The following is a 27,654-nucleotide window of genomic DNA, read 5'->3' on the forward strand; positions in this document are numbered from 1 at the left end:
ACCTCTGTGTGATCCAGTCACGACTCGGTCAAGCTGCCATTCCCAATAAAACTCACCGAACCGCCTCTATTAGTGACTCCTGGTGTGGACAGTGTGATGATGTCTGACTGAGTGGTGTTTAGCCTGGTGTTAATCACGCTGTGGTGAGAACGACTCGCTCCGAGCTGACAGACTTTTATTCCACCATTAATTGCTTAACAAGTTGAACCAGTGTAAAAGGAAATCCCTCCCATGGCCAACACACACACACACACACACATTGCAAGCTCATTAAGGGGAGGGAGATGTAAACAGATCAGTCCAAGAATAGACCAGAGACTGTATATAAAAATAAACTGGACATATGGTTCGGCATTTAACAAACGGCTCCTTGACAAGGTGCGTTTACTTATATATCACATTTAATACAAGTAGACACACAGCAACTAGGGATGCATAGAAAAACATGATTAAAACAAAAAAAGAAAAGAATAAGAATCGGTAGAATCTCGGAAACTTCACAAATAGTTTAGATTCAGCTGTTGCTCCTCAGGATAATCTCCACCTGAGGCAGAAAAGACAAAAAGAAAGAATAAGAAAGTCAAGTCTTATAATAGACGAGGATCAGGCCGTGTGTCGGTGAGAAGTGAACTGGTAGTTTTACCTTCTACGGCTCGCTGCAGCAGCTCCAGGAGGACGGAGGAGGCCAGAGACAACCCCAGTCCACCACTGCTCTGGTCCTGAGTCACTGTAGAGACGCACAACAAAGACAGTTGAAAAAGAGAAGACATAATTTTACACTACAAAGAAATGTGCTTGTACTTTGTACAATATATAATATAAAAAATAAATAAATTGCATAATAAACTGATGATCTGTAGCTAATATAACTGATCTATAGAGGATTAGTAACATAAAGCATTGATGAAATCATCAGTTACATTTTATAATAACCCTTTATAAGGCTTTACTTATTTGTAAATTATGTAATAGAGAAATATAATACTTTATTTTATTATTTGAAATATTGGATATTTGCCTGATGGTGAAATTGGAATTTGATTTATTTTATTAATCTATCATTATGATTAGATTATAGGTGTAGCACATCTTTGACCCACCTAGATGTACAGAGTCATCCTCTCTGCTGGTGCGCTCCAACACTGAGCGGTGTCCCTCTGGGAAAAAAAAAACATCGAATTCCATTTTCTCTGAACTTGATTATTTGAATTTGACAATTCTTCACCAGTGTGAATGTTAAACTTACGTGCTCCCTTCAGGTACAACATGGCCTGAGGAGTCCAGTTCCTCCGCTGGAAATCATAAATCATACAGGTCTAAGTCACGCCAGTGTTTCTGTACATTCATGATCAAATTCAGCCTGGACAGATGTTTTCACTCACCTGTGGTGCAGCCCAGCTCTGGGTCACCAAGGTAACCAGTAACAACGTGACTAGAGAGGACATGGTTGAACTCTGCAAAAGTGGAGGATTGACATGTCCATACAAATCATATTATGATTTTTATTTTTTTTAATTTCATTTTCAGCATCACAGCTGTTCATCCCAACCTACACCATTTAAATGTTCTTTTTTTTTTTTGGAAAAAAAATGTTTTAATCCATACAGAACAGACACAAAAACACAGGAGTTGCACTGCACCAACCTTTCAGTGAAGCATAATGTATTAATAATGACACTGGGAAGCTATATTGTATATACTATACTCCAATACCTTCGTATTATGATTTCTGTCAGCTTATTTCAGCCTCAGCTAACATCAGGATATCTAAGTATTAATGAAACATTTAGATGCTGCTTGTAAATTCTGAATTGTTGGACTTAAAAGTGTCACCATTTAAATTCTAATCCTTGGTTGATTGAAATTAGTTTAAACACCGACATATACTAGTCATGCAGGTTTACACACACATAGAGAATTGTTAGATTTTCCCCCAAAACTAATTATTATAAACTATATACTTAGAATACATAATATGTGGACTTTAAGTAAAAAGAAAAATAAAGCTGATAAAATGTACATTTTAGTTGCGACAGACTGAGTGTGAGGTTAAATTCATCTCTGACTGCTGAATGTAATAGAGCATAGTGCAAACACTACTATCTAATAATAACAATATTGATTATAGTGGCATCTTACCGTTGATTGTACTCTGCGCTCCCCTGCTCTCCTCTTTGTGTGTAAAAGTTTGTGCTCCGTCCTCCTCGCTGCTCTTAAATTATGAAGACAAAAGTAAACCAACTCATTATCAGCGTCAGTGATGAGGCTGATCGGTGGCTTAATGACATCACACATAATATTTCAATTGACGAGAGTGACAGGTGCTGTTAAAACTGTCGCGGTTCATTAATCACAGACCCACGAGGGAGACTTAAACTTTTCAGACTCAGAGTCTCCCGAGCAGGTCACCTCCCGATGACGACACTGCAGAGGTTTTATGAATGAAGCTGATGTGATGACAGCTTGTATGTGGGTGTAGACTCATGCAGGGGGGCCTGAGGCTGAGGATTGTGTAAAAGCTGCAAATGGTGAACTTGTTGATGATTTCTATAAAAAGCTGCACGTGTCATTACATGTCATATGGAAGAGTAACCATACTACACTACATACAAGTAACACCTTATGATACAGCCAGAGATGGACTGGAAGACAATGGGCCTGTTAACGCCTCAAGAGCAAGACAGCTGCATATAAAAATCCCAGACTTAAACTTAGATATCAATTTAAAGAAAATAGATGATGTTCTCTTTTCTAAAAAGAAAATTGACTTGTCAGAATAGAAGTTGAACAGAGAAGCTGCTGAGGCAGTAAAATATAATACTATAATATAACATAACCTAATGAGGTAATGAAAAAACGATGTCGTTTAAATGTAAAAGCCTCTGTTGTGTCAGTCAAGTGAAGATTGGTTGAAGATGATTACCTTAACCTTTCATTTGGATCTAGTAGGTGCTGTGCTACAGGTTTGTCAAGTCAGTTTGTCCCGTCTCAGTCAGTGGGATTGTCCGGGTGAATTGGCTTGTTCATATTGTAAATTTACAGAGGAAGAAAACACAACAAAGGAATAACAACTGAGTATTTAAATGTTTCAATTTCTCAAGTGTTAGTTTTAAATACTGGTTACAGCACTGGGAAACCTAGAGTTTGTGAGGTCATCACCTTGTTTATACTGTGTAATTTAAGAGTAACCATAGACACTAATAATCCTATAATTGACTGACATGGTTAAATATTTGAAAAAAAGAAAGAACAATAAATGTATAAAAGACACACTTTATTTCAAGTATGCACGTACAAAAGTTACAGTAAATCTTCTCCACAACAAACATCCTACACCTTTTCCACAACACAACAGCTCAGGTTTCTTTGCCTATGTAACATTTAGCTCAACCGTCTTTATCGTCATGTACAAAATTCCAGTAACACTTCATAGAGGAAGTCAAACCTGCTCTCAGTGACTGTTGAGGCACGATCTGAAGGAGTGGATGCTGTGAAAGGTCCCTGGGTCTGCGCTCTCTCCATCCAGTGGTCCCACAGTATTAGTCCATAAATATCAGACAGGAATGATACAAAACAAGGAGGCCTGCGTCCAGCCATTCAAATAATTAAAAAAAAAAACTCTTGGTAACTTTGTCCAGTGGCACACACATACAAAAAACTATTTCCTCCTGACAGAAGAGACTTCATGCCAGTCAAATGTCCACAGAGAAACTTGTGTCTTGTGCAGATGTTTGGATTCACAGTTTTCTGGAGTGGCAATGACCCAAATGTACAGTAACTATTAGAAGCTGTGACAAATACTGAAACTCTCCTGTGGTACTCTTATACCATGGTGTTGCTCTCCCCAATTTTGTCCACAAGCTGAAAAAAGAAACAGAACACAACCCAAGGATTATTCATGAGATGAGGGTTTTACAACTTTCATGAATCACATAAAACACTGTTAACACCACAAGTGTTGCGTTGCCATGGAGACGCCCTGGACAACAAATCATTTTCTCAAGACATATGGGAGACATATTTGTTTGCTAGTCCTAATAAAAATCAGTTTTAAATATAATTTATCATGAAATGCAAAAACAATCATTCACATCAAAATCACATTCATAATATCTGCCCAAATAACCACAATATGACGTTTCTGCATTTTGCACAGTCCTCACTGTTATGAGCCTTGAGATGAGTCTTTTGATTTGGTGCCATAAATACAATGACATTTAAAGGGATAGTTCAACATTTTGGCAAATTGGCCCATAGCCATAATCCCTATAGTCATAGCAGTAGGTTTGTTACCTTTAATTGTCGGTGCAAGCTATTTTTAGAACAGCGGAGCAGAGGCGCGAGCTGCTCAGAGCTACGCTACGGAGGCTCATGGGATTTCTTGGTTTCCCTCATCAAACTCATCAAATACACAATCCAACAACTCCACAACGCTCTGGTGGACAAGTTGTGACCTGCACATTCACCACGCTATGAGATAATAACACAACGTTACGAGACGGATTTGTTTTAGAGGGAAGCAGTCTCAACTCCAACTCTAATTTGCCAAAATGTTGAACTATCCCTTTATGTTTGAGAATATCTGTGAGAAGTTAAAGCCTGGGTTTGCTTTCACGATGGATGGATGGATGGATGGATGGATGGATGGATGGATGGATGGATGGATGGATGGATGGATGGATGGATGGATGGATGGATGGATGGATGGATGGATGGATGGATGGAAGTCCCAATGAAGGTTTAAGGACATTAAACATTGTTGATGCACTGACAGTGAGTGGGATTTTTTTGTTTCCAGGTCATTAATCTGAAAAGGGAAGACCTGATGTGCAAGAACTTTGTAGTTCATTGAAAATCATGTAACAGAACACAATTTGAGAGCTCATTTAGGAGCGACTGACAGGACAAGAGTTTGGGAACCACTGAGGTATTTGTGTGAGAAAAAAAACAAAGTTTGTAAAACGTCTGGTGCTGAATACAGTGCAGTAAATAGATACGCAACACGGACGTGATCCTGAACACTGACTGTCTTTATGAACCTGAAGGCCTCACAGACAACAGACTGAGTGGAGAATCCCACCAGGCCCAGTTCAGTACAACGGTGACACTGTTCCCAGGCGACGACACAAGAGGACGACTGTCAGTGCTCACATCTCACTCAGAGCCTTCACATCATATTTAATACTCAGAAGAAAGATCAACTTCTACCTTGTTTTTTCAGCAATTGGGTTTCCCGTGTTCAGGTAAAAACTGAGTATCTGGCCTAGTGAATATTTAACCATTTAACCAACCGTTAGTGAGAATTTAAAGCTGTAAAATAGTAATAGAACTGTAACCAGGGCTTGGTACATGTTGGATCTCAGAAATCTGAGACCGGAGAGTCAGCTGCTGTTGAAATTAAATCAATTAGTCATACTGTTTTTTGACATTATATTCTCCAAATGATTAAAAAAGAGAATAATGGGCAGAATAATAGAATAATGATGATAACCGTTTGTCTTCATGGACCGACATTTTGTCAGGAGTTTGTGAATTTGGTGTGTCAAATATAGGGTGTTTGATCTGCACCAGAATCACAGTTTTAAGTCTTTAATAATTTAAATGTATGTTCAGTCTGCAAAATCTAGTGGTTGACATGAGATGTGTGATACTCACTGAGCTGATCCCTGGTAAAAGCAGCAAAGACCCGAGCACAGGTACTCTTCTGATGAAGCCTACAGCCACTGGGAAGAATCCCCTGTGAAAGAGCACGAGACCAAAACGTTTTACATTTATTCAAGAATGAAACGACAGAGAGCTCATCTTCCTTCTGTTTGAACTAACCTGAATAAGAGGAAGAAACCATAGATCTCCAGAACGACCCCAATGATTGGCCAGCCAATCAGAACCACAAACACTCCCCCCAGGAAGAAACTGGTGGCTTTTACTTTGTGTTTCTGGAAGAAAAATCTGAAGGTACGCTCCAGGCCGATGACAAAGGACAGACCCGAGACAAAGAGAATCTGTACGACAAGCACAGACACACAAAACATCACAAGTCAGACATCTATCAGAGGAAGAAAGGGAGATGTTCATATGGTCATATCACTGATCAACTCACATTTCCAATGGCGAGGAGCGCTTTGTCGAAAAACAGCACCATTCCAAAAAAGAGGAAAAACACGCCGAACCCTGTCAGGCCCATCCCGATCTCTGTAAATTAAAACAAGGTTACATCACATGCTGTCAAACACTGTTAGTGAAATTAAGATTTACTGTCCCAGGGAGAAACAGACACTTATGAAAAACTGACACCGACAGAGCAGAACCAAGGTATTCAAAATAAGAATTATACAACTGAGTGCAGATCAAGTCATCATACAACTTACAAAATAAAAACTAGGCCTATATAAAACTACCACGAGTACTGAGCTGAAACTAATTATTTAAGTCTTTCACTAAACTCTGATCACTTTCTTAAAGAATTAAAAGAACATTAGACTGTCTTCATGATAAATGCTTGTTTATATTAAACAATCCATAAAGGAAATGCTAATAATTTTCAAAACACAATTCACTTTCATTTTTAAAGAGTAAAGCAGAAAATCTCCACATTTGAAGAGCTGAGACCATAACGTAATGACGTTGTACGTGACGTCAGGTTGCTCTCAGCCAATGGTGTTTAAGCGTCACACATTCAGCTGAACCGGGTACTAGATAGAAACGGTAATGTTACAAAGAGAAGGAGCAACGGATAAATACCAATACGAGCTGCACTTACTTTGTGAGTCCGTGAGTGAGATCATGGTGGCGGCAGCTGGTCACGTTATCAAACACACGAAGCTCGGCAGGAATGTAAGCCGCTGCTGGAAATGTCGGCGCCGACCAAACTGTTGATACTCCAGCGGCAGAGGAGGCAAAGCTAGCGGTTCGTTGGGTTACGCCACGTCCTCCCGAGCCACGCAAACCCCTAGCCCACCAAAGATCGTCTATGTGAGCGAGTTGCGTACACAAGTCACAATTACATGCGCCTCATGTAAACACAACAATGCCTTTCTTTTTACAGTCTACTATGCTTTCTACTTGAAACTCGTAGTCTGTGATGGAACCAAAGAATGTGAGTGGAACTGAGTAAAACATGCGGAGACCATGTTTCTGTGTTGGCAAAGATTTTTGTTAGCTACAAGACAAAATAAAACCAAGAGCAACACTTCGAATGATTTAATTTGTGTACTGGGCCTCACACAAGGTTGAGCCTGTTTCACCACAATATACACCACGATGTGTTATTAAAAGTTATTAGTAAACTACTTAGGAAATAGACTGTGTATCTGGAAAAGTGCAGTTTCGTTATTCCAGTCATCTGCCTCTCAACAAGTCGGTATCAGGTCGGTATCCAACAAGTCGGTCAGAGTGAGCGCTCTTTACTTTTTTTGCAGGAGTTATGACGCATGCACGTTCAAACGTTTGAGCGTCACAACTGCGCAGTGATTACTCCGGCACCTATTTATTATTTTCTGCTATTTGTTCATTATTTCTTTACATATTTCACCCAACATTTACCCCCACTAAATACACATTATGTGTAATGAATAAAGACAACTGTGTACCAATTTCCGTGTTGTCACAGATGAACTACAACTCCCATGAGCGCCGCCGTGGTAACAAGGAAGACCGCAAACTCAGATTCAGACGTGTTCACTGTTCAACTGAAACAGGAGTTTGTGAGGAGGAAGAGAGCTCCTCTGTAGAGTCAAACCACTGCTTTTTGTAAATATGCATCGGTCAGAAACATAAAGCGACACATTTTCCACCGAGTCTTTTCGACAATTAATCACCATGGGGACGGTTTTCGCCATTGTCCTTGTTTTTGTCGGCTGCTGTAGCAATGTGGTGTCTCTGGAGCTGCTTGTAAGGTCAGTGACAAACTTCAGACTCTGAATGAACTCAAGTCGAGTTTACTGCATAAACGTTTTCACAGCTGTTTCTTAGCTTTGTTTGTAACCGAGCTCTGCTGCAGCGGCTGTTGCTGTGTCTTAGTTTTCTAGGTGTAGTCACTGTGGTTGGAACAATTTGCATTTTATTCTCCGGCGTGTACAGTGTTAGTTTAAGGGCTAATCTAGCTCCCATTAATCAGCTGTGTGGCTCACACTCTGTCCAGTGTTTGTTTTGTTGTGATTGAGCCCAGTCAAGTGTTCCTCTGTAGAGACTGTGAAGGCAGATGTTAAACACAAGCCTACACAAACAAGATGAAGCCATTAAAGTTGAACTAACTTCAACCAAAAGTTACTTCATCTTAGGTTTAAAAAAACATTCTCCCAGTGCTCTGTGTGAAGGTTTCTCAGACAAAATACAATAAGACAGTCATTTTTATTTTCAAAGTGCCTAATACATCAGTTTACAGCATGTAGCCTATGTATAGAGCTGTGATGATGAATCCACAGTAAATTACCCTGTTACTGATAACTGGTATTATAATGTCAAAGGTATAATGTTTTATCTGTGTTGCTTTGGTGTTGCACATATTTGTGTTTTGGACATACTAGTAATCTGGTGACCTCACTCAGACAATGTGCTGTTGATTTCTCGCTGCTTTCTGACACTTGTAGATCAATTGACTTATAGCTAGTAATAAACAATAAAAGATCAAGATCAAAATAAAATGAAATAAAGTAATAGTCAAATTGAAATTATAATAGAAGAGAAAGATAATCAAAGTAGAACTGAGATGACAGCTTGATCAATCAATGACTTGACTGACTGTTGGACTATATTAACTCTTTCTTGAGATGAATCACTTTCTCTCACCTCTGCATACAGGCTTTTGTCAATTCATATTGAAATGTTTGTTCTATTGACATGGTTTCATTAGATTTTAGTTAGTAGCATTAGTATACAGTACAAAGTATCCACAGGCTGGAGAAAACAAGATCGCATGTTAGATAGAATATTAAAAATACCAGGGACAAGAGAATAAATAGACATGAACACATATTAATGTGTGGGGTCATCAGTTTTTTCTTCTCCCCTGTCTTTGTTCAGGGAGTTTCCAGGCTGTGGGAACATCGTCACCTTCGCCCAGTTTTTACTCATTGCATTTGAAGGTTTCGTCTTTGAGACGAACTTTGGGAGGAAGAAACCAGCTATCCCTGTCAGGTAAGAGTCAAACTTCCTGATGACTCTTAGGTTTCCTGCTGCACATACACTAAAACAAACCTCTTTTTTTCCCAGTAACTATGTGATCATGGTGACCATGTTCTTCACAGTCAGTGTCATCAACAACTATGCCCTCAACTTCAACATCGCCATGCCGCTGCACATGATCTTCAGATCGGTATGAACTCTTCCTGTTCACTTTCAAATGTTTCCCGTTCACCCGCTGCCTCCATCCAGCCCCTTCCATCTCCATGGTTTAACATGCTGCTTGTTCCTCTGCAGGGATCACTAATCGCTAACATGATTATGGGAATAATCATCCTGAAGAAAAGGTAACTCTGCCTCCTCTAAAGGCTCCAAACATCTGCAACAAACATTTAACCCCTGAGCTTTTGTAGTCTGCAACATCACAGTACGTCCTCATGTTCACATTGATCACATTTATTTATGTCCCACCCTCTCTCTCTCTGCAGGTACTCAGCCAGTAAATATCTGTCTATAGCTTTAGTGTCTGCTGGTATCTTCATCTGCACCATCATGTCTGCTAAACAAGTGGTGAGTTTCCTGCAGAACAAGCCATATTGTTGATACACACACACACACACACACACACACACACACACACACTGCTGCTAGTTGTTATGCAGTGATATAATCTTCCACTTCAAGACAGTTTCCGGACCTGTATATTATTTTTATACTTTTTGTGACGTATTGTTTTGCATCTGCAGAATGTGGCCAATGATGGATCAGAAGAACAAGGATTTTATGCCTTAATGCACTGGCTTATAGGTGAGTCCCAAACTCATTTCAAACTGAAAGCACATTTTATTGGTTCTAAGGTCTGCTACTACTGATTAATTTCTTTATCTGATAAAGCATTAATGTGTTTGTTTGTGCTGCAAATTGTGGTAAGGCCCTTCTAATTAGCAGAGGTTTAGATAACTTCTTCAAATAACAAAGATGTATAATTTCATTCATTCTTCTTTATATATTTATTTTATCATGTATTGTATTGCGTGAATGTTTTCATGTCAGTGTGTGAAGCCCACTGAAACAAATTCCAATCAACAATGTTGACATGGCAATAAAGTATTGAAACTTGAATGTTTGACCTTTCTGCTTGATGAGCCATGAATTACAATAGTTTCCAATTAAATAAGGACAAGCTGATTGACTGATTCATCATTGAAAGTTCATAATTTGGCAACACTGGCACATTTACTGTGATTGAAATAAAAAAAAACGTAGATCTCTTTGTGAGATAAATGGAGAAGTTGGACTTAATACTAACAATTGAGTTCTTGGTCGTTTGTGTTTTGCAGGTATCGCCATGTTGACCTTTGCTCTGCTGATGTCTGCGAGGATGGGAATTTTCCAGGAGACACTGTACAAGGAATATGGAAAACACTCCAAGGAGGCTCTCTTCTATAATGTGAGTTTTCTTCTAAACTAAAGATCCAAACTTCTGTGGAGAAGTTCAAGCTTGAGCCTTCACCTAACCCTCTTAAAGGGCATTTCCTCAGATATCAGGTCACCTATGATCAGTTCATTTCATACCATCCATACTCCCAACTGCAGCGTGTGGACGTTTATATTCGTTCTTGTTCAAGAATCACGGCTTCCGCATTGTTCCTTTCCGGGTCAGAAAACAAACGCCTGTTTTGTTCTCTGACCCGGAAAGGAACAATGCGTAAGCTGCGGTAAGGCGAGTAAGGCGAATTTTAAAATTTAAATGATGGTCAAAAGGACGTTACTTGCGACCACAGAACAATTTTTTGATTAATGAACATTGAAAAAACTATAGATTCTTGAACAAAATCGAATATAAACGTCCACACGCTGCAGGGAGTATGGATGGTATGAAATGAACTGATCATAAGTGACCTGATATCTGAGGTAAACATTGATTACGACTGGAAATGCCCTTTTACAAGAAAATAACCAACAAGTGTTTCCTCTAATTGAAGCTGATTAATGAAGATAACTGGTCTCATCTCTCTCTCAGCACTGCCTGCCTCTGCCGGGCTTCCTGCTTCTCTCCACAGACATCTACAGACACTGTGTCCTCTTCAGTCAGAGCAGTGAGTTCCATCAATTCACTCAATAAACGTTGTTGGTGGAGAGTTTATGTCGGCAACCTGACGTGAATAAAATCTTCTCTTTTCAGCTCCTGCAGTCGTTCCTGTGGTCGGAGTCACCATGCCCTTAATGTGGCTGTATCTGCTGATCAACGTCATCACACAGTATCCTGCCAGAAAAACGCTGATATTACCTGCTTACAGTAACATATACTTCTGTTACAGCGGTTCCACATCCACAGAGTCACATTAAGAGATGATTAAGAGAAAGGTTGACCTTTTTGTCCCTTTTTAATGGATTTAAATGAAACAAACTGAGAAGGAGAAGTCCCACTTTCATTGAAGTGCTCAGAGCAAAGAAACAAATAGACACACTGTTTCCATTCAAGGAGTCAGAATCAAGATGGGTCAGAAAATATCATTTAAGCAATACATCACGACAGTCATGGATGACAACAAACTTCCATTCATACTTCCCTGACGCGGAGTGATATGCTGTGATAAGGCTTTAGAATAGTAGCTGTGGGATACGCTCATTATTCGCTCACAGTTAACAACCAATCAAATTGCCGGATTTCACCTTTTCGTTTTATAATATACTTGATATCATTAATATAAAGTATTATATCAGTCACAGATCAGGAGGCTTTTCCAAGTTTAGCCTTAAAGGGACATTGTGTAACTTCTCCTGTTATCTATTCATCGAAATCGATTATCTGGTTCAAAAGTATGTTTTTCATTAATCAGTAATCCCCCCCATCAACAAAGTGAAGTGTTCCTTTCAGCTCTGAATGAGCCGTTCATATCATTCATATCTCCATGGAGCGGGTAAGCTCGGTGCTGCTGCCATGTGGTGTCTCCATGTTTTTACGTTCAGTGGCAGCGTGACGGTAGGAAACCATGGAAACTCAGCGGAGACACCGGAGCTGTCGGCTCAGGTCGAGGTGGCGTCTGTGAAAAGTCACCGTGGTAACGCAGTGAGGAGGAATGGAGCGTTACACTGATGCATTCACGTGCAGACGGCCGTCGGTAACAAACCAGATGTCATTTTAGTCACAGAAGTCATGACAACATTGTCACGTGTATTGTTTTGCCTCGTGCTGACGGAACACTTGTTTACATAGAGGCTTGTTTATGCTGTTACGTGCAGCGGCTGTCGTCCGTCTGCCGTCTGCCCAATTTCACGTGAATGCAGCGTGAAAAATACGATTGAGTTGCTTGCGATATACAACCGCAATGCTAGATGGGAGTAATTCCTACACAATGTACCTTTAAGTTGAGAATTGTTCATTAGTGAGTATATAGTTAGTTAATCTCTCATGATACTTCGACTGAGTCACAAGTCAAGACAGACTTACACTATAGACTATATAAAGTGATAAAATGTTCCTTCGTTTCACAATATGATGTGATCAACATTTGTGTACATTCTCCACACTTAGTCTTGTTTGTCGGCCTTAACATCTCCTACAGGTACGTGTGCATCCGTGGTGTCTTTATCCTGACCACAGAGTGTGCCTCACTCACCGTCACTCTGGTGGTGACGCTGAGAAAGTTCCTCAGCCTCATTTTCTCCATCCTTTACTTCCAAAACCCCTTCACCACCTGGCACTGGGTGGGCACGGCTGTGGTCTTCCTGGGCACTCTGCTGTACACGGAGGTTTGGAGCAGCGTGCGGACGGCTCTGCGTGGACCGGACGCCAAGGACAAGAAGGCAGAGTGAAGAGGACGGGACTGTAAAAACAGCCACTGTGTCGGACTGGCGATTGTTTAAGTCGACTAGCCTACAGAGATTTTTATAAAGTTACCTCTCTTTTTTTTCTTTTTTTTCTTCATCCCTGATCACACATCATTGGTTATGGTGAACCCCTCACACACAAACAGAACAGGGATGATGCTGGTGATGTTCTGTATTTTTCTTGTTGCAACAAAAAGACCAAAACCAACAGCTCTGCACTTCCTCTCAGCATCAGAACCAGATATTTCCCTCCGGAGTTGGAGGAGACCAAAAACTGAGATTAAAAAAATACTGTAGCTGTCAGGTGGCCAAAAACACAACCACAAATCAATGATGATGTTGATTGAAGTGTAAATAAGAAGAAAACTCTCAGATAGGAGGAATTGCAGCTTCTCACAGTGTAATAGTTTACAGACAGTATAGTACGTAAAGTATTTGTAGGTTTGTGAGTGTTAGTTGGACGAAACAAGGAATATGATGACACTGTTTTGTGCTCTAGGATATTTCTAATGAGATGTCTTCACTGTTTTTTCTGGTATTTAATAAACTAAATAATTGATAGAGAAAATAATTGAATTGCAGGTTTGAAAACTGGTCACAGATATATAATTAGATGTTAAATGTTATACTGTACATGATATTTTACTAAAGCAGCTGCCATTTTTAGCAAACACTACTCATAGCAGTCTTCAGATCATTTTGTTAAGGACTATTTTTAGCTGCGGATTGATACACGTGTGATGCAGTAGCAGGCATGACTCAGAGGAAACTACAGAGCCTGTTTTCATTGCAGTGAATGAACACTGTGCAGCAGTGGCTCACTGGTGTGTTGTTATAGTGTGAGTCAGTTATTGTTACAAGGTCAGTTCATTTTTGGTTTTGGTCTTTTGATATATAAAAAAATATATAATATCACCAGTTCTCTTTTCTTCTTAGTACCTCATCAGTTTACATGCAAAATCATGTCGGACCTCTTTTTGTCTGTGATGTTTGATTATTTATTTGAAGCAGTGTCACAACTTAACTTTTAGTCATATTTACATTCAGTAGGAAACTGTGTTTAGCAGCTGGAGGCAGGATGATGACTGCAGATACAGACTCTTTGAAATATTACAGTGGGGTACATTTATGGGGTTTTCTGTGCATTTAGTTCTTCACATGCTCTTGTCATATTGTCTCAGGTGCACCATGAACAGTGTTTGTCAATATGTGGAAAAACCGAAGCACAGTTTAATAAATCCCTACACTCCCAAACCCCCTGATATTAAAATAACTACATGGCTGCAAAAACAGATTGTTCCGTTTCCATGGCTGCAAAGTCACAACAAACCTATGGATACATATAGGTCTTCTCTCTTTTTTTTTAATGCTGGGACACAATGTACTCTTACATTTCACTGATTTTATGAGCCTGTCGACCAATCCGGAGAGCTGTTGTTCAGCCCTGACCAATAGCAGCTCGTGTAGTAGACGCTCAGCGGTGGGAGGGGCAGCAGACCCAGCTGTTTGTGTGTGTGTGTGTGTGTCTCGGATCAACCACGTTACGTTGTGGATAAAATATTTGCAGCGTGTCCTAAAGTGATAGTGCGCGTGTAGCTGCAGAGTGGGTGTGGATGGGGGGAAACGGCTCGAGTCACCTCTCCTATGAAGATGATGGTCAAGGTGGAGGAGTTACTTTTGTGAAGGGCATCCGGGTGAGTGAAAGCTCAGGCAAATAACTCAAGAATCAAGAGAAACTCAAGGTTGATGCTCACAGTTTCTCCACAGCTGCAGAAATACACAGACTGCTGCTGCTGCTACTGCTGCTGCTGCTGCACAGGGATCAGTTTCATTTTCGGCTTTAATCACTGATTTATGTGATATTTGTAAAAAAACCATGAGTGAACTCGTGCAGAGTCTGTGGTTCCAGTCAGGGAGTAGGGACTGCTATGGAGTGGCTGTTATATATAGAAAGAAAATATGGTTGGCTCACACATGAACCATATGAGAAAACATAGGCTACAGACATACACACAGATATACAAAACAATGTCAATTGGTTAGAACATTTTTTACTATAAAAAAGTTTTATTCTGTAATCTTTCTTGAGAAACACTGAACTGACACCAGACTCGAGTAATTTAATTGTGATAATAAATTCAAACTCACCTGCTGCTGCATTAACTTGAACAAATCAATAACATCAGTCAGAGAAACAAAGGAACATTTAATTTAAAAAAAAATCACTTTCCAACAAGGAATAGTTGTAGTTTGCACTTTGGCCACATCATCTCTGGTCACAAGGACGCCTCCTGACATTTTACTTCACAGTGTTGGAAGGTCATTCTTACATATTCATCAAGATGAGTGTTTGCCATGGGTTTAAAAACGACTGATTGAACTGTCATTTTGAGAGAATATGAACCATTCTGCTTTTAAGAACTGTCATAAATAAACAGCAATCAGTCTTTTTTTTCTAAATCCGTGAAATGACAAAATCAAATAACAAACTCTTAATTTTAAAAGTAACCAGTAACCACAACTGTCAGAGAAAGGAGTAAAAATTCAAGACTTGCCTCAGAAATCTAGTACATTAGGAAAACTAAGTAGCGTACGTGCAGTACTTCGAGTATTTCCACTTCAGGTGTGTGTAAGAGCTGCAGTGGTTGTTTACTTGGAGGTCAGAGTGATTATTCAAATGAGTCAAAGAGGAATGAATGAATAAACAGCTTTACTTAAGTTTGAAACAGGTGTGACTCCAGATGTGCAGCAGTAAAAACAAAGACAGGAAGTAAAGACAGGACAAATGTAACTGGATACCAGAGACTCATAGTTATCCTCCCAAAACAAAAAGGTGACTCTTGTTCATCCTTTCTGATTAAAGCCACAGAGGCCTGATAAATCATGTGGGTTTCTAAAATGTTCGGCCCCGACAGAAACAGAAGACGTAGAGGTTTCAGAGAGTCCAGTAGGGGCGAGTGGGGTTAAGTAAGATGAGCCACTTTTTATATTCAGAATCAGGATCACTACATCAAGACGACTGTAGTTTTGTTGCTAACTAACATATCTGCATATATTTCAGGATGTTGCACATCCCCACAAACAAAAAGAATGAGTGTAAATATAACTGTTTTTAAAATATAGCATGTTCAAAAAAAGTGGTCTCATGGCTCAATTTACCCCGTGTATGGGGTAAGTTGAGCATAGGAGCGGGGTCAGTTGATTCACCCCCCTCCTTTCCTTCCATCCATCTCCCACCTCCCCCTTTACTTCATATTCCACCTGTCCAGGTTGCAGGCTAATACAAACTGCTGGGACTTCCTGCCGAGACCAACTCACTGAGGTTTGGGGAGTTTTGCGATTTTGTCGCATCTTGGGAAGAATCCCTCATTTTTCTCTTTGGAAGTAAAGCTTGACCTCTCCATAAACAACTTTTCCTGTTTTCAGGAACACACTTACTGTAATCATAAACATCCAGAACCTTGAATTAATAATTAGGACATAGTATACAGACAAAATACATTCATAAGTGTATAGGGCAGGTGGCTCATCTTACCCCACAGCTACCATATTGACTTTACTACTCCCCACAGCTAAAATGGTGCAGTTTCATGCTAGGTTTACTACCTCATAATGTAGTTCATAGATACCACAACTCATGTATAAAACAAATTTATAATTATCTCTTTTGGTCTAAACACAATTATCATGAAACGTATTACGATAGACGAAATTCGAGAGTGAAAAATGTTTTTTTGGACATAAATGTCAAACCACTTTACCAATGTGGTTCTTACCTTCACGGACTCCATGAAATGATGCCTTCTTCCTAAATATTTGGTCACATGCTCAATTTTTGTTATGGTTTCTTAGAAACAAGGGGTGGCTCAACTTACCCACTGGCTCATATACCCCGTTCTCCCCTACAGATCAGAACACAGTAAAGTAATGGGGGGTACACACACACACTACAGGATAACAGAAGGACCGACATTAATGTTTCTATCTGTTCTTTTGTCTTTCTGTCTGTTCTCTGGTTTCTGTAGCTGTCGGACAAAGTCATCAGACGGATGAGACAGCCTTCAGAGCTCGTCCATCCTCCGCCCTCAGATCATGGAGCTCCTCCTTCACCCAGCCCAGTCCCCGCCCCCTCTGTGGAACACCTGTTACCTCTCCTGACGCCTCCTCCTGATCCGCTGGTCCTCCCTCCACCTGCTGCTCCTCATGACGCCCCATCTACACCTCCGTCAGTGGATCTTTCCCCTCCTCCTGTAAAGTTGGTCCCCCCTCCTCCTGTGAAGTTTCACTCCCTTCCTCCAGCCTCTGTTGAGCCTGAAGCCTCTCCTCCATCACCCCCTCCACCTGCAGTCCAGCCCGTAATCCTACCTGAATCCCTCATCCTCCCTCCACCTGCAGAGTCATCCCCAGGCACTGCAGCTTCATGTGAACCAGTGAAATCTGCACCTCCACCTCCACCTCCTGAACCTGTAGCTCCATCTGAACCAGTGAAACCTGCACCTCCACCTCCTGAACCTGTAGCTGCAGCTCCATCTGAACCTTTGAAGCCTACACCTCCACCTCCTGAACCTGCAGCTCCATGTGAACCAGTGAAATCTGCACCTCCACTTCCTGAACCTGTAGCTGCAGCTCCATCTGAACCTTTGAAGCTTGCACCTCCACCTCCTGAACCTGTAGCTCCATCTGAACCTTTGAAGCTTGCACCTCCACCTCCTGAACCTGTAGCTCCATCTGAACCTTTGAAGCTTGCACCTCCACCTCCTGAACCTGTAGCTCCATCTGAACCCGTAAAATCTGCACCTCCACCTCCTGAACCTGCAGCTCCATCTGAACCTTTGAAGCCTGCACCTCCACCTCCTGAACCTGCAGCTCCATCTGAACTAGTGACGCCTGCACCTCCACCTCCTGAACTTGTAGCTGTAGCTCCATCTGAACCTTTGAAGCCTGCACCTCCACCTCCTGAACCTGCAGCTCCATCTGAACCTTTGAAGCCTCCACCTCCACCTCCTGAACCTGCAGCTCCATCTGAACTAGTGACGCCTGCACCTCCACCTCCTGAACCTGTAGCTCCATCTGAACCTTTGAAGCCTGCACCTCCACCTCCTGAACCTGCAGCTCCATCTGAACCTTTGAAGCTTGCACCTCCACCTCCTGAACCTGTAGCTCCATGTGAACCCGTGGAATCTGCACCTCCACCTCCAGAACCTGCTGCTGCAGCTCCAGTCATTGAACATCTTGAAACTCTCATCCCTTCAACCCCACCAGTGGAAGTTGTTCTGCCCCCACCTCCTGTTGAAGCAGTGATCTCACCGTCTCCTGCAGATGTAGCTCCACCTGAAGCTGTAGCTTCACCTCCTCCAGTGGAGCCTGTCGTCCCACCTGCTCCAGTTGAAGAGGTGCTTCCAGTTGCGGCTCCAGCTCTTGATTCACCAACTCCATGTGACCTGGCTCCACCTCCACCTCCACCTCCTCCAGAGCCCGTGGCGACTCCCCCTCCTGCTCCAGAGTTCTCTTTTGAAGAGCCCTTCCCACCTTGTCATTGTGTGGAGCTGGCCGTCGTCCCCGCCGACGCAGCTGTAAGTGAACCCCTCGTAGAGCCTGCAGCACCTCCCCCATCTGCTCCACCTCCCTCTGATCCAGCTCCAGCTCCCGAAGAGCCCACTCCCACCCTGACTCTGCCTCTGCCTCTGCCCCCTGTCGTTGAGGATGAAGTACCTGCTGTCACCTTAGTGCCTCCACCTGCTGCAGCAGGTAGGTTACGCGCCATTTGTATGAGATGTTTGTGGTGAAGGACACGGTGCTCAAGTGTTTGGAGGTTCATCAGAGCTCAAGTGATGACATGATTTCACTCACTGGAATAATAAATAATAATAGGATCGAGCATGTAGTTTCCATATCGTTGCAATTCGCACATTCAGGAATATAATTAACAAAGCAGTTACATCTAGAAGCATGTGAGTGTACTGTGTATAAAGGAGACTAGGGATGTCACGATTACTTGTTTTCACAATTAATCGCTCGTATTAAACGCCACAATTAAAGCAGAAGTAAGCGATCCGGTCGTTTTGGCTAACTTTTTGTCAGCCGATGGAGTTAGCAGCCCCCACCCTCGTCATGGATCTATTGGTCCTCGTCCCTACGTCACCACATTCACGCGCATCCCTTGGCTGCACACACAGAGAGGACCGCCCCTTTATGCCGTTTTCTCTCCTCATTGGATAAAGCTTGTAGGATACAAGAAAAGTTTTCTCCTCGGCTCAGAGCAGAGCAGAGTGACTGAGAGACCCGTGTTTCAGTCCAAACACTCTATGTAAGTGATTGCTGTCGGAAGATATAACTATTTAAGACTTACAGTAACACAAAAATATTGCTTACTTCTGCTTTAATTAAGCGTAAAGATTCCTAAATACCGTCACTTTCCGAAAAAAATTATGTTGGAACCATGTCTGCAGATGTGCGCCAAAGTAAAGGTAAATACACAGATACTGGTCTATTTATATAAAGTAACACTGAATTGGTTATATGTTAGAGTGTCATTTGTATTGTAAAAAAAAAGATTAAAATTAGCTTAAACATTTGGTATAGATGACAATTAATGACTTAAATATTTCAAACACTTCCCCCAGGGGATTAATAACTGATCCTATATTAAGAGATTAGTAATGTAATTATATTTTGACTATATTTGATTTTACACATTCATAGTGTTGTGAAATTAATTAATGCATAATAATCCTGATAATCGTAATACCGTGATTATTTCTCTGACAATAATCGTACCAAGAAAATCTATAATCGTGACATCCCTAACAGAGACATGTCATGGTTGACTGTCTTCATGGCTTCTCTCTGATGAATTTCTAAGGATGCAACGTGTTCTTCAAAATCTTTTAGAAAAGGATTTCATATTAGTGCACAGTGTCAGATTTCCTCCTCAGCCTCACTGAGAAATGTTTTATTGTGTATCATTGGCACATGACCAACAACAGCTGGTCAGTGAGGTCCATTAGACTGTGGAGCATTGTGGGATGCGGGAAACAGTGTGAGGAAAAGTGTGTCGGTACTTCTGTTGGAGTTCTCAACCACATGTTTTTCTGTAAATGTTTTTTATTTCATGTGTCCACAGACGCAGCCTCGCCCATCTCTCCTGAAGTGGTGGAGGAGGAGCTGAGGCAGAACATCAAAGGGGAGATGCAGAGAAGTCTGGAGGAGGAGATCAACCTGAAGAGGCAGGAGCTGCAGAGACAGTAAGGACATGGAGGTTTTGAAGGGATACGCCAACATGTTTTTTCGTGTCTTGCCTCACTCCCGAGTCCATGACAAGCAGATAGACACCATAGTGCAGTAACAAGGGAGATAGAGCCGTATCGCCTGTAATTAGCTTAGCTCAAACACTGGAAGTGTATGGGTAGTGTTAGCCTGCCTCCTACCTGAGCCGAAATCAGCAGTCAGAAGCTGATTTCATTTTAGCTCTAAACTCTGTAAATATATCACTTTATCCACATTTCAAAAATGTTTAGGTGAGCCGTTTAGATCAGCAGTGTGTCGTTAATTTGTCTGTTCGGACGAATTCGGCGCTACTCAAGCTAGCCGTTGTAACCAACGCACTTCCGGTTACTTTCACAAAATAAAACACCCGTTGCCCTTTACATACAGAAAACCATGACGATAGAATTTGTGCTTTTACTTTGAAATAGGAAGCTAACCTACCCTCGATGTAGCTAGCTTGAACCAAAATAAACCGTCTTTGCTTGAACCCTCCGTTTTGACCGATCTCGTCCCGTTACCGGCATTTGACCGCTCAAGATGCCTTACCGGAGAGTTTTGTCAGCTCTGAGACAAAGATCGGCCCGCCGGTTTCTGATGACTTTAGGTGGAGGCAGGCTAACACTACCTATACACTTCCAGCGTTTGAGCTAAGCTAATTACGGGCGATATCTCCCTTGTTACTGCACACACAGTCGAAAGGATGGTGTCTATCTGCTGGTCATGGACTCGGGAGTGAGGCAAGACACACACAAAAAATGTTGGCGTATCCCTTTAAAGTGATAGGTCATTCTGGCCTGTTGATGTGATTAAGACTTGTGTCTTGTGTGTGTCCACCAAGTTAGAAAAATACAACAAGTCAGAGGTAGAAATATACATTTTAGACAATAAAAGGCCATCTGGTAGCTGTTCTTGGAGCTCTCAGTATTGTTACATTATGTTTATCCACAAGTGGAGTTTGCACAGTTGTCATGTAAATAGAGGTGTTCAAGTCCCCACTATTCTCTGTGCACCTGGAGGATTTCACATCACATTTCTCAAAAAAAAAAAAAAAAGGTTCAAAACTGGTTCAAAACTTTTTCAATCAGCTATCCGCAGATAAACAAATTCAATACATGGTCCATCTAGTAGACATATCACATTACCTTAATTCACAGATGAAAGAAACATAAATTTGAATAGTGATGGGAAAATGACCAGCAATGAATAAACATTATAGGAAATAATTTCATAAACGTTTCTCTAATTAACAACAGAAATCTGAATGAACTATAAACTGATGGTCGTTTTTTGTTGACTGAAAAAAAAAATTCTGTAGATTATAATGACCAGTTGATTATCAGCTAATCAAATTGTATGAGAAGAGTAATTGTGAGGGTTATCCAACCTGAAAAACTTGGGTCTGAAACCCAGAAATATTTAGTTTATAATTGCCCAAGACAAAATACAGCAGGGAATCTTTACAACACATTGTATAGGCTTCTGTTTTCATAATACTATATATACACATTTCAGGTCACTCAGCTTGTGTGTGTCTGTGTGTGTTTGTGTGTGAAGGCTGGAGGAGATGAGGGCTCAGGCTCAGGCCGAGGCCAGGGCGGCGGCTCAGGCTACGGTGGAAGAGCAGGTGAAGAAGACTCTGGAGGTGGAGAAGTCAGCGTACATGGAGACGCTGACAGACGCCATCACAAAGGAGCGCATGAAGACGATGGATGAGAAGCTCATGGTGCAGCTCTATGTAAGCAGAAAACACACACACACACACACTGTAGTCAGTACTGTGCAAAGGTGTAGTCACTAAGAGTAATGAGGACGTGTTCAAGGGTAAAATGAAGTGTTTATTCATCAGGGAACTAGTTCTCCTCTGTACACTTGTACACAGCTGCTTGACAGGCTGTTGCTTCAAGTGTCACACAAATCTGATTCTGATTCAGTTGTGATCTCAGACTGACTCAGTGAATTAGAGATCACGGCTCTGTGGCCAGCTGTTACAGGACTTCCTGCTCTTCTCCCTGAAGATAAATGTATCATTATGTTTTTAGTTGCTGTAATGACTCTGGGATGGATCACACTCCTCCCCGATTGAAGACAATAGAAGCATCTAAAGTTTCTAAAGCCTCTGCACAGTACTGCATGTGTCAGGATCTCTTGTAAATGTGACAGTCCTTCCTCCTCTTACTCTACTTTTTCTCTTTGTTGCCCTGATGTCTTGTTTCAGTGGATGGAGCTGAAGGTAAGACCAGGAGGGAACTCCTACTTGCATGACTTAATCTTTCACTTTCACTCTGCTCTAACCAGCTGCTGCACATCTGTTTGCTCTGTATGGCCTTGTTCAGATCTGTTATTATTAACATATTTCCTCAGGGATCCCATCACAAGTGGTCAGCCCTAAATTGTCCCAGAAAGTTGCTGCTGAAATTGGGTTTCACAATCCACATAATATAAATGATTTATGTAATCCTCATCAAATCATGTAAATGATCCCTCTGAGATTTGGAACATCTTTCCAAGGAGCCAGGCTGGCAGCATTTTCAAACACTACAATGTATGACAGCTCACCGTAAGATAGATAGATAGATAGATAGATAGATAGATAGATAGATAGATAGATAGATAGATAGATAGATAGATAGATAGATAGATAGATAGATAGATAGATAGATAGATAGATAGATAGATAGATAGATAGATAGATAGATAGATAGATAGATAGATAGATAGATAGATAGATAGATAGATAGATACTTTATTGTCCCCCTGGGGGGAAATGTGGCTTGGGCTCCATGCCGCCAGACGCATCAACCACATACAAAAATACACAAAAAACGCCATAGAGAGCGCACAATAAGATTTACAAAGAACACAATGGATCATAAAAAATCATAAACAATGTAGCTAAGGTAGAAAACAGAGGAAGTTTCTCAGCAGTAAACTAAAATGGTGACAACAAGCAAAGTAATAATTTACCATGGACTTTAAAATAGCCTTAAATCTAGTCAGGGATGCCAGGTTGGTTAATTTAATTCTCCTCTGCAAACATTTCCATATTATGAAAGAGAAGTAGAGTCAGTGGTTGTTCTAATTACCGTGAACTCACACAGGCTCATCAGGTGGAGGAGAGGGAGAAAGAGATGAAGAAACGAGAAGTTCTCTACAAGGAGCATCTTGCAAAACTTGAAACAAAGGTGGGTACAGCCTTCTTTTTTCTTTTCCTCATTTATTTCATCCTGCTTTAATCCATTTCTACCACTAAGGGGCAGTATGATTAAACAAAGTCACAGATCGATGCTGTCAGGCTGTCTGCTCTGATCTGCTCTGATGTAATGGCTGTAGATCAGGGTATATACTCACCTCATGACAACATACAACAGCTACTCTAAGACGTGTACAGACTTGTCTTCTGTTGTAACTTTACCTGTGTGTATTTTAGTCTTTTAATGCTGTGTTTCCATTATGTGTCAAAGACAGTAGTGATTCAGCAGTGATATGTGATGTGTTTTCTCTTCGATAGTACACTGAGTTTTACAAGGCGACTGCTGAGAGCTTCCAGAAGGGCAAAGAGGACACACACAAGCGTTTTGCGTAAGTTGGATCAGTGCTTCACAAGCATTTTTTTTTTTTTTTTTTTTTTTACAGCTTTTGTGTTGCAGTCAGGTCACAAAGTTCACTGACATGTGGAACAAGGATTCGAGAGAGAGAAAGAGCACATTGCACACCAGATAAGATTTGAATGTTTCACAGGTCTGGCTGGATCAACGTGACGTTTGATATTTGCATGTCTGTGTGTTGTGTGCTCTCTTAGGCGTTTCAGCACCCAGCCAGTGTGTGGAGATCTGCAGAGCCAGATTTTAAAATGCTACAAGGAGAACACAGGAAAGACACTGAGCTGCTCCGGTATCGCCTCGGCCTACTTGCAGTGTGTGAACGACGCCAAGAAAGTACGACGACACCAAGAGCTGTTATTCCTACTTCTCCCTCTGTCACATTTAACTCTTTCACTCACTGTTTTTTTTGTTTATCATTGATCTGAACTGTTTTTTTTCTTTCTTTGTCCACAGAAGAAAGTGAGCACTGGAGGTTAATGTGGACCACATGATGGGGATGTCTCTACATCTGGCAGATTTTCTTGGTCCAAAGTGCAACATTACAGAGGACGGTGTTCACTTATCTAGAAGAAGTGCCCTGTATCCTCCGCCTGGCCTCTCTGGTGCAGCCACTGGTCTGCTGTGGTACACGTGTCACAAATGCACAGTTTAGCTTTACATACAACTTCATATCTGTAACCTCTTGGGATCAGCTTGAAACCAATTGTGCCAATACCACAACAATTACTGGAAGTTATTTTACAAACATCTGTCTTCGGTAGTGACGCAAAAAAATGTCACAAAGGAGACAAAGTTTGCCACAGATGGTTTTTATTTTCACACCACTTTGAGTCCAGGGAAGGTGTTTATGTGAGAAATAACCTGAATGTGAGTCTGGTTAATCAATATGTACGTGTGCCTTGAAGTTAGGAAAGCTAATTATGGGATTGCAGATGCATGATAGATAGATAGATGCAATCTATGGGAGAACTGCAGAGTGTTGTTCTTGTTAAAGGTTATTTTACTGTACATAAATTATTTCAGGGAGTTTTCAACCTTCAACCTATTCCCCTCAAAGTTTGGCGCATGCACAAACACACAAAAATCAATGGGTGTCAATAAACTGTTTTGTTCGATCAATGTGAACATAATGAGTCTCTTATTTCACACTTTCAGGAAACTAATGTGGGCGCTTGTCGCTCTGCTAAAGGAATCCACAGTTTATCAGAAAATCACTTCACTAGGCTGAAACTGTCTTTTTTTCTGTTCTTACATTTTGATACTTGTACATAAAGTACACATTGTAATTAATTAAACCCCCTCTGGGCTTTATGAAGGAAATTAGATGAACAAAACTTGAACCAATCTGTTTCCTCCATCCATCTTTCTTTCCTTCCTTTCTCCCTTACTTCTTTCCACAATCCTTTTTCCCTTCCTTCTCTCTGTCCTTCCTTCCTCCCTTCTTTCCCTTCATCCACCCTTCTGCTTCCTTCTTTGACTTAATCTGTTCCCTCCCTCCATCTTTCTTATCTTCCTTACTTTTTCCCTTCCCTTTTCCTTCCTTTGTTCCCTTCGTCCTTACTTCTTCTTTCCTTTTTGACCCGATCTGTTCCCTCCCTCCATCTATCTTTCCTTCCTTTTCCCTTTTCCCTTCCTTCCTTCCATCTTTCCCTTCGTCCTTATTTCTTCCTTCCTTTTTGACCCAATCTGTTCCCTCCCTCCATCTACCTTTCCTTCATTTTTTCCTTCCTTCTTTCCTCCCATCTTTCCCTTTGTCCTTCCTTCTTTCCCTTCATCCTTCCTTCCTTGACCCAGGACAACAACAGGAGGGTTAATATCATACACAGCAATACAGTTACAGTGATCTAGTGTTATTTATTTCTTTTTGCTGCTAATGTACACTTTGTTATGTGTTAAATAATATTAAGTAGTAAGCATTTATATCTGTGTTAATTTGTTACCTTTTTTTAACAAGGCTAAATGTTTATGTCAAGCCTGATGCCTTCACTCACATGACAAGGTATACGGTTCATTCAGATCGGTATCGGGTATCGGCCGATATGCTCAGCCCGGTATCGGTATCGGATTGGATCAGAAAAAACTGGATCGGGGCATCTCTAATTTCTGCCTTGTTTCCTGTGTCCACATTCCTATCATATTGTTTCATATATAAATGAATATGGCCCATTGGGGTTTTTCTTGGGACAGTTCCAGCCACCTCACCATAAAACACGTAAACTGACTGGTAGAAGTCTGATGGAGTCACCTGTGAAATTTCTATCCTATTTGTCATGAAGCTTTTATAGAATGTATAATACTGTATAATAAACATTATCTAGCATCCTTTCAACAAAGTTACAAAGTGCTGTACAGATTTTTTATTTTAAAAAGATACTTAAAACAAGGAGAAAACAGTGACAAATGACGTCCCATCCAGTGAAAAGTAGAACATAAGTAAAGGCAAAATCCTGTTGCCGGTGGAATTTTAAACTGAAAATAATAATAATAAATAAATAAATAACAATATAAAAGTCAAACAAAATAAAAATAGAAAATATGCACCCCACTGGTTGCCGTAAAAGTGAGTTTTTCAAAGAAATTTTAAATTTATTGAAGATTTGAAATGTTAATATGAAATGTCTTAAAAAATGTGAGGAAACAGTTTGGACAATCTAGTAATATTTCTTGTCAGTGATTTTTGTGCTTGTCATTATTATGCATGTGACTCAACGTGTGTCTTGTGTCCTTCACTTCCTCTTGGCAACAGACATCAGAAACATCAAATAACATTTGATTTCACTAGTCGGAGTGCATGTCAGGTCACATATTTTGGGGATAATGTCATTTGTGAACAGTTTTTTTTATTTCTGAACATTTCTTTCTTTCATTTAAAAAAAGAGAGCAATAATTGCAGGATGTTAAGGCAGCCAACCGATTTGAGCATCATCACTTATTGAAAATGATCTGGTTTTGAGAATATATTTCTGAAAGACTCGATAGAAATGAACAAGATATTGTGTGTTTCTGTTTCCGATTAAAACGCAAATTATCACACATCATCGACAACAACAACAACAACAACAACAAACAAACAAACAGAAACACACAACAGTTAAATTTAGGACTGTGTGAGTGTTTGTCTTGTGATTTTAAGTTCATCATGTCCTGCCTCATCTGGAGGAAGTGAGTGTTTAGTGTTTGCATGTGTGTGGTTGAGTGTGGCTGCACACATGTCGAATGAGGTAGACACATGGCTTCACATTATGAAGATCTACATGCTAGAGACTCGGCTCTTTATATGGGTTGAAAAATGCTCCTGTAAGAACGAATTATTCTTGTCAAGATAAAATCATGGTAAAGTTACATGACATACAAGATCTAAACCATTTAGCCACTTATTTTTCATCCCTCTGTTTTAAGTTGAGTGGTTGTGTTGCTTTAAACTCACAGTTCTTGAATGTGTCTATTTGTCTAAGCTTATTTGAAACCCTTTGGTTCATCTCCACACCTCAGCCGCTCACTGCACAAAGTGAAACAGAAGTGAAGCTGTAATGTGTGAACCTGATGTGGAGTTCACTCCCTGGCGGCCGCAGAGGAAGCAGCGGCCAAACTCTTCATCTGTGGTTTTTTTGTGTTTATGCAGACGAGAATTGTGTGTTAACCATTATGTAACTGTATATCCCTTTTGAAAATAGCACTGTTTCACAAGTATTTGTGTTTTCTCTGTTTTCCCAGCATATCCAGAAACAGTGTGTTCATGTTGTCGATTACAGCCTGATGTTTCAGTCATGATCGTTGACTGCAGGATGATTAATTGTGTTTTTCTTTCTCTTTTTTTTTTTTGCCCATTTGA

The 27,654-nt window shown here is 40.8% G+C and overlaps 3 protein-coding genes across 3 annotated transcripts; 2 read left to right on the forward strand and 1 right to left on the reverse strand.

The window, feature by feature from the left end:
* Positions 1 to 3,345: 3,345 nt before the first annotated feature.
* LOC310988031 (vesicle transport protein GOT1B) lies at positions 3,346 to 6,885 on the reverse strand. Its single transcript, XM_083974515.1, has 5 exons — positions 6,761 to 6,885; positions 6,101 to 6,192; positions 5,824 to 6,002; positions 5,656 to 5,737; positions 3,346 to 3,861 (listed from the first exon to the last, which is right to left on the reverse strand). Exons 1-5 carry the CDS (start codon positions 6,783 to 6,785, stop codon positions 3,823 to 3,825), a joined length of 417 nt encoding a protein of 138 aa, XP_083830641.1. The 5' UTR covers positions 6,786 to 6,885; the 3' UTR covers positions 3,346 to 3,822.
* A 774-nt stretch (positions 6,886 to 7,659) lies between these two features.
* Positions 7,660 to 14,190, forward strand: slc35b4 (solute carrier family 35 member B4). Its single transcript, XM_083972825.1, has 10 exons — positions 7,660 to 7,895; positions 9,022 to 9,135; positions 9,211 to 9,313; positions 9,418 to 9,467; positions 9,609 to 9,690; positions 9,867 to 9,927; positions 10,461 to 10,570; positions 11,144 to 11,219; positions 11,306 to 11,381; positions 12,690 to 14,190. The coding sequence occupies exons 1-10, from the start codon at positions 7,819 to 7,821 to the stop codon at positions 12,937 to 12,939; spliced, it is 999 nt and encodes a 332-aa protein (XP_083828951.1). The 5' UTR covers positions 7,660 to 7,818; the 3' UTR covers positions 12,940 to 14,190.
* A 282-nt stretch (positions 14,191 to 14,472) lies between these two features.
* Positions 14,473 to 24,755, forward strand: LOC310987270 (uncharacterized protein). Its single transcript, XM_083973458.1, has 9 exons — positions 14,473 to 14,648; positions 16,980 to 18,702; positions 20,078 to 20,198; positions 21,775 to 21,955; positions 22,436 to 22,450; positions 23,319 to 23,402; positions 23,729 to 23,799; positions 24,020 to 24,155; positions 24,276 to 24,755. The coding sequence occupies exons 1-9, from the start codon at positions 14,568 to 14,570 to the stop codon at positions 24,297 to 24,299; spliced, it is 2,436 nt and encodes an 811-aa protein (XP_083829584.1). The 5' UTR covers positions 14,473 to 14,567; the 3' UTR covers positions 24,300 to 24,755.
* The last annotated feature ends 2,899 nt before the right edge of the window (positions 24,756 to 27,654 follow it).

Source organism: Trachurus trachurus (genome assembly GCF_905171665.1).
Source record: "Trachurus trachurus genome assembly, chromosome: 6".
Classification (NCBI taxonomy): Eukaryota; Metazoa; Chordata; class Actinopteri; order Carangiformes; family Carangidae; genus Trachurus; species Trachurus trachurus.

What these genes read in the sequence shown, in the direction of transcription:
- slc35b4 (XM_083972825.1), top strand. Translation starts at nt 7,819, where the DNA reads ATGGGGACGGTTTTCGCCATTGTCCTTGTTTTTGTCGGCTGCTGTAGC. An exon ending in TCTCTGGAGCTGCTTGTAAG is followed by an intron (nt 7,896 to 9,021) that starts GTCAGTGACAAA and finishes GTCTTTGTTCAG; the next exon opens with GGAGTTTCCAGGCTGTGGGA. An exon ending in TGCACATGATCTTCAGATCG is followed by an intron (nt 9,314 to 9,417) that starts GTATGAACTCTT and finishes GTTCCTCTGCAG; the next exon opens with GGATCACTAATCGCTAACAT.
- LOC310988031 (XM_083974515.1), bottom strand. Translation starts at nt 6,785, where the DNA reads ATGATCTCACTCACGGACTCACAAA. An exon ending in GGTTTCTTCCTCTTATTCAG is followed by an intron (nt 5,738 to 5,823) that starts GTTAGTTCAAAC and finishes GCTCTTTCACAG; the next exon opens with GGGATTCTTCCCAGTGGCTG. An exon ending in TTTTACCAGGGATCAGCTCA is followed by an intron (nt 3,862 to 5,655) that starts GTGAGTATCACA and finishes TTCTTTTTTCAG; the next exon opens with CTTGTGGACAAAATTGGGGA.
- LOC310987270 (XM_083973458.1), top strand. Translation starts at nt 14,568, where the DNA reads ATGGGGGGAAACGGCTCGAGTCACCTCTCCTATGAAGATGATGGTCAA. An exon ending in GCCTCCACCTGCTGCAGCAG is followed by an intron (nt 18,703 to 20,077) that starts GTAGGTTACGCG and finishes ATGTGTCCACAG; the next exon opens with ACGCAGCCTCGCCCATCTCT. An exon ending in GACACACACAAGCGTTTTGC is followed by an intron (nt 23,800 to 24,019) that starts GTAAGTTGGATC and finishes GTGCTCTCTTAG; the next exon opens with GCGTTTCAGCACCCAGCCAG.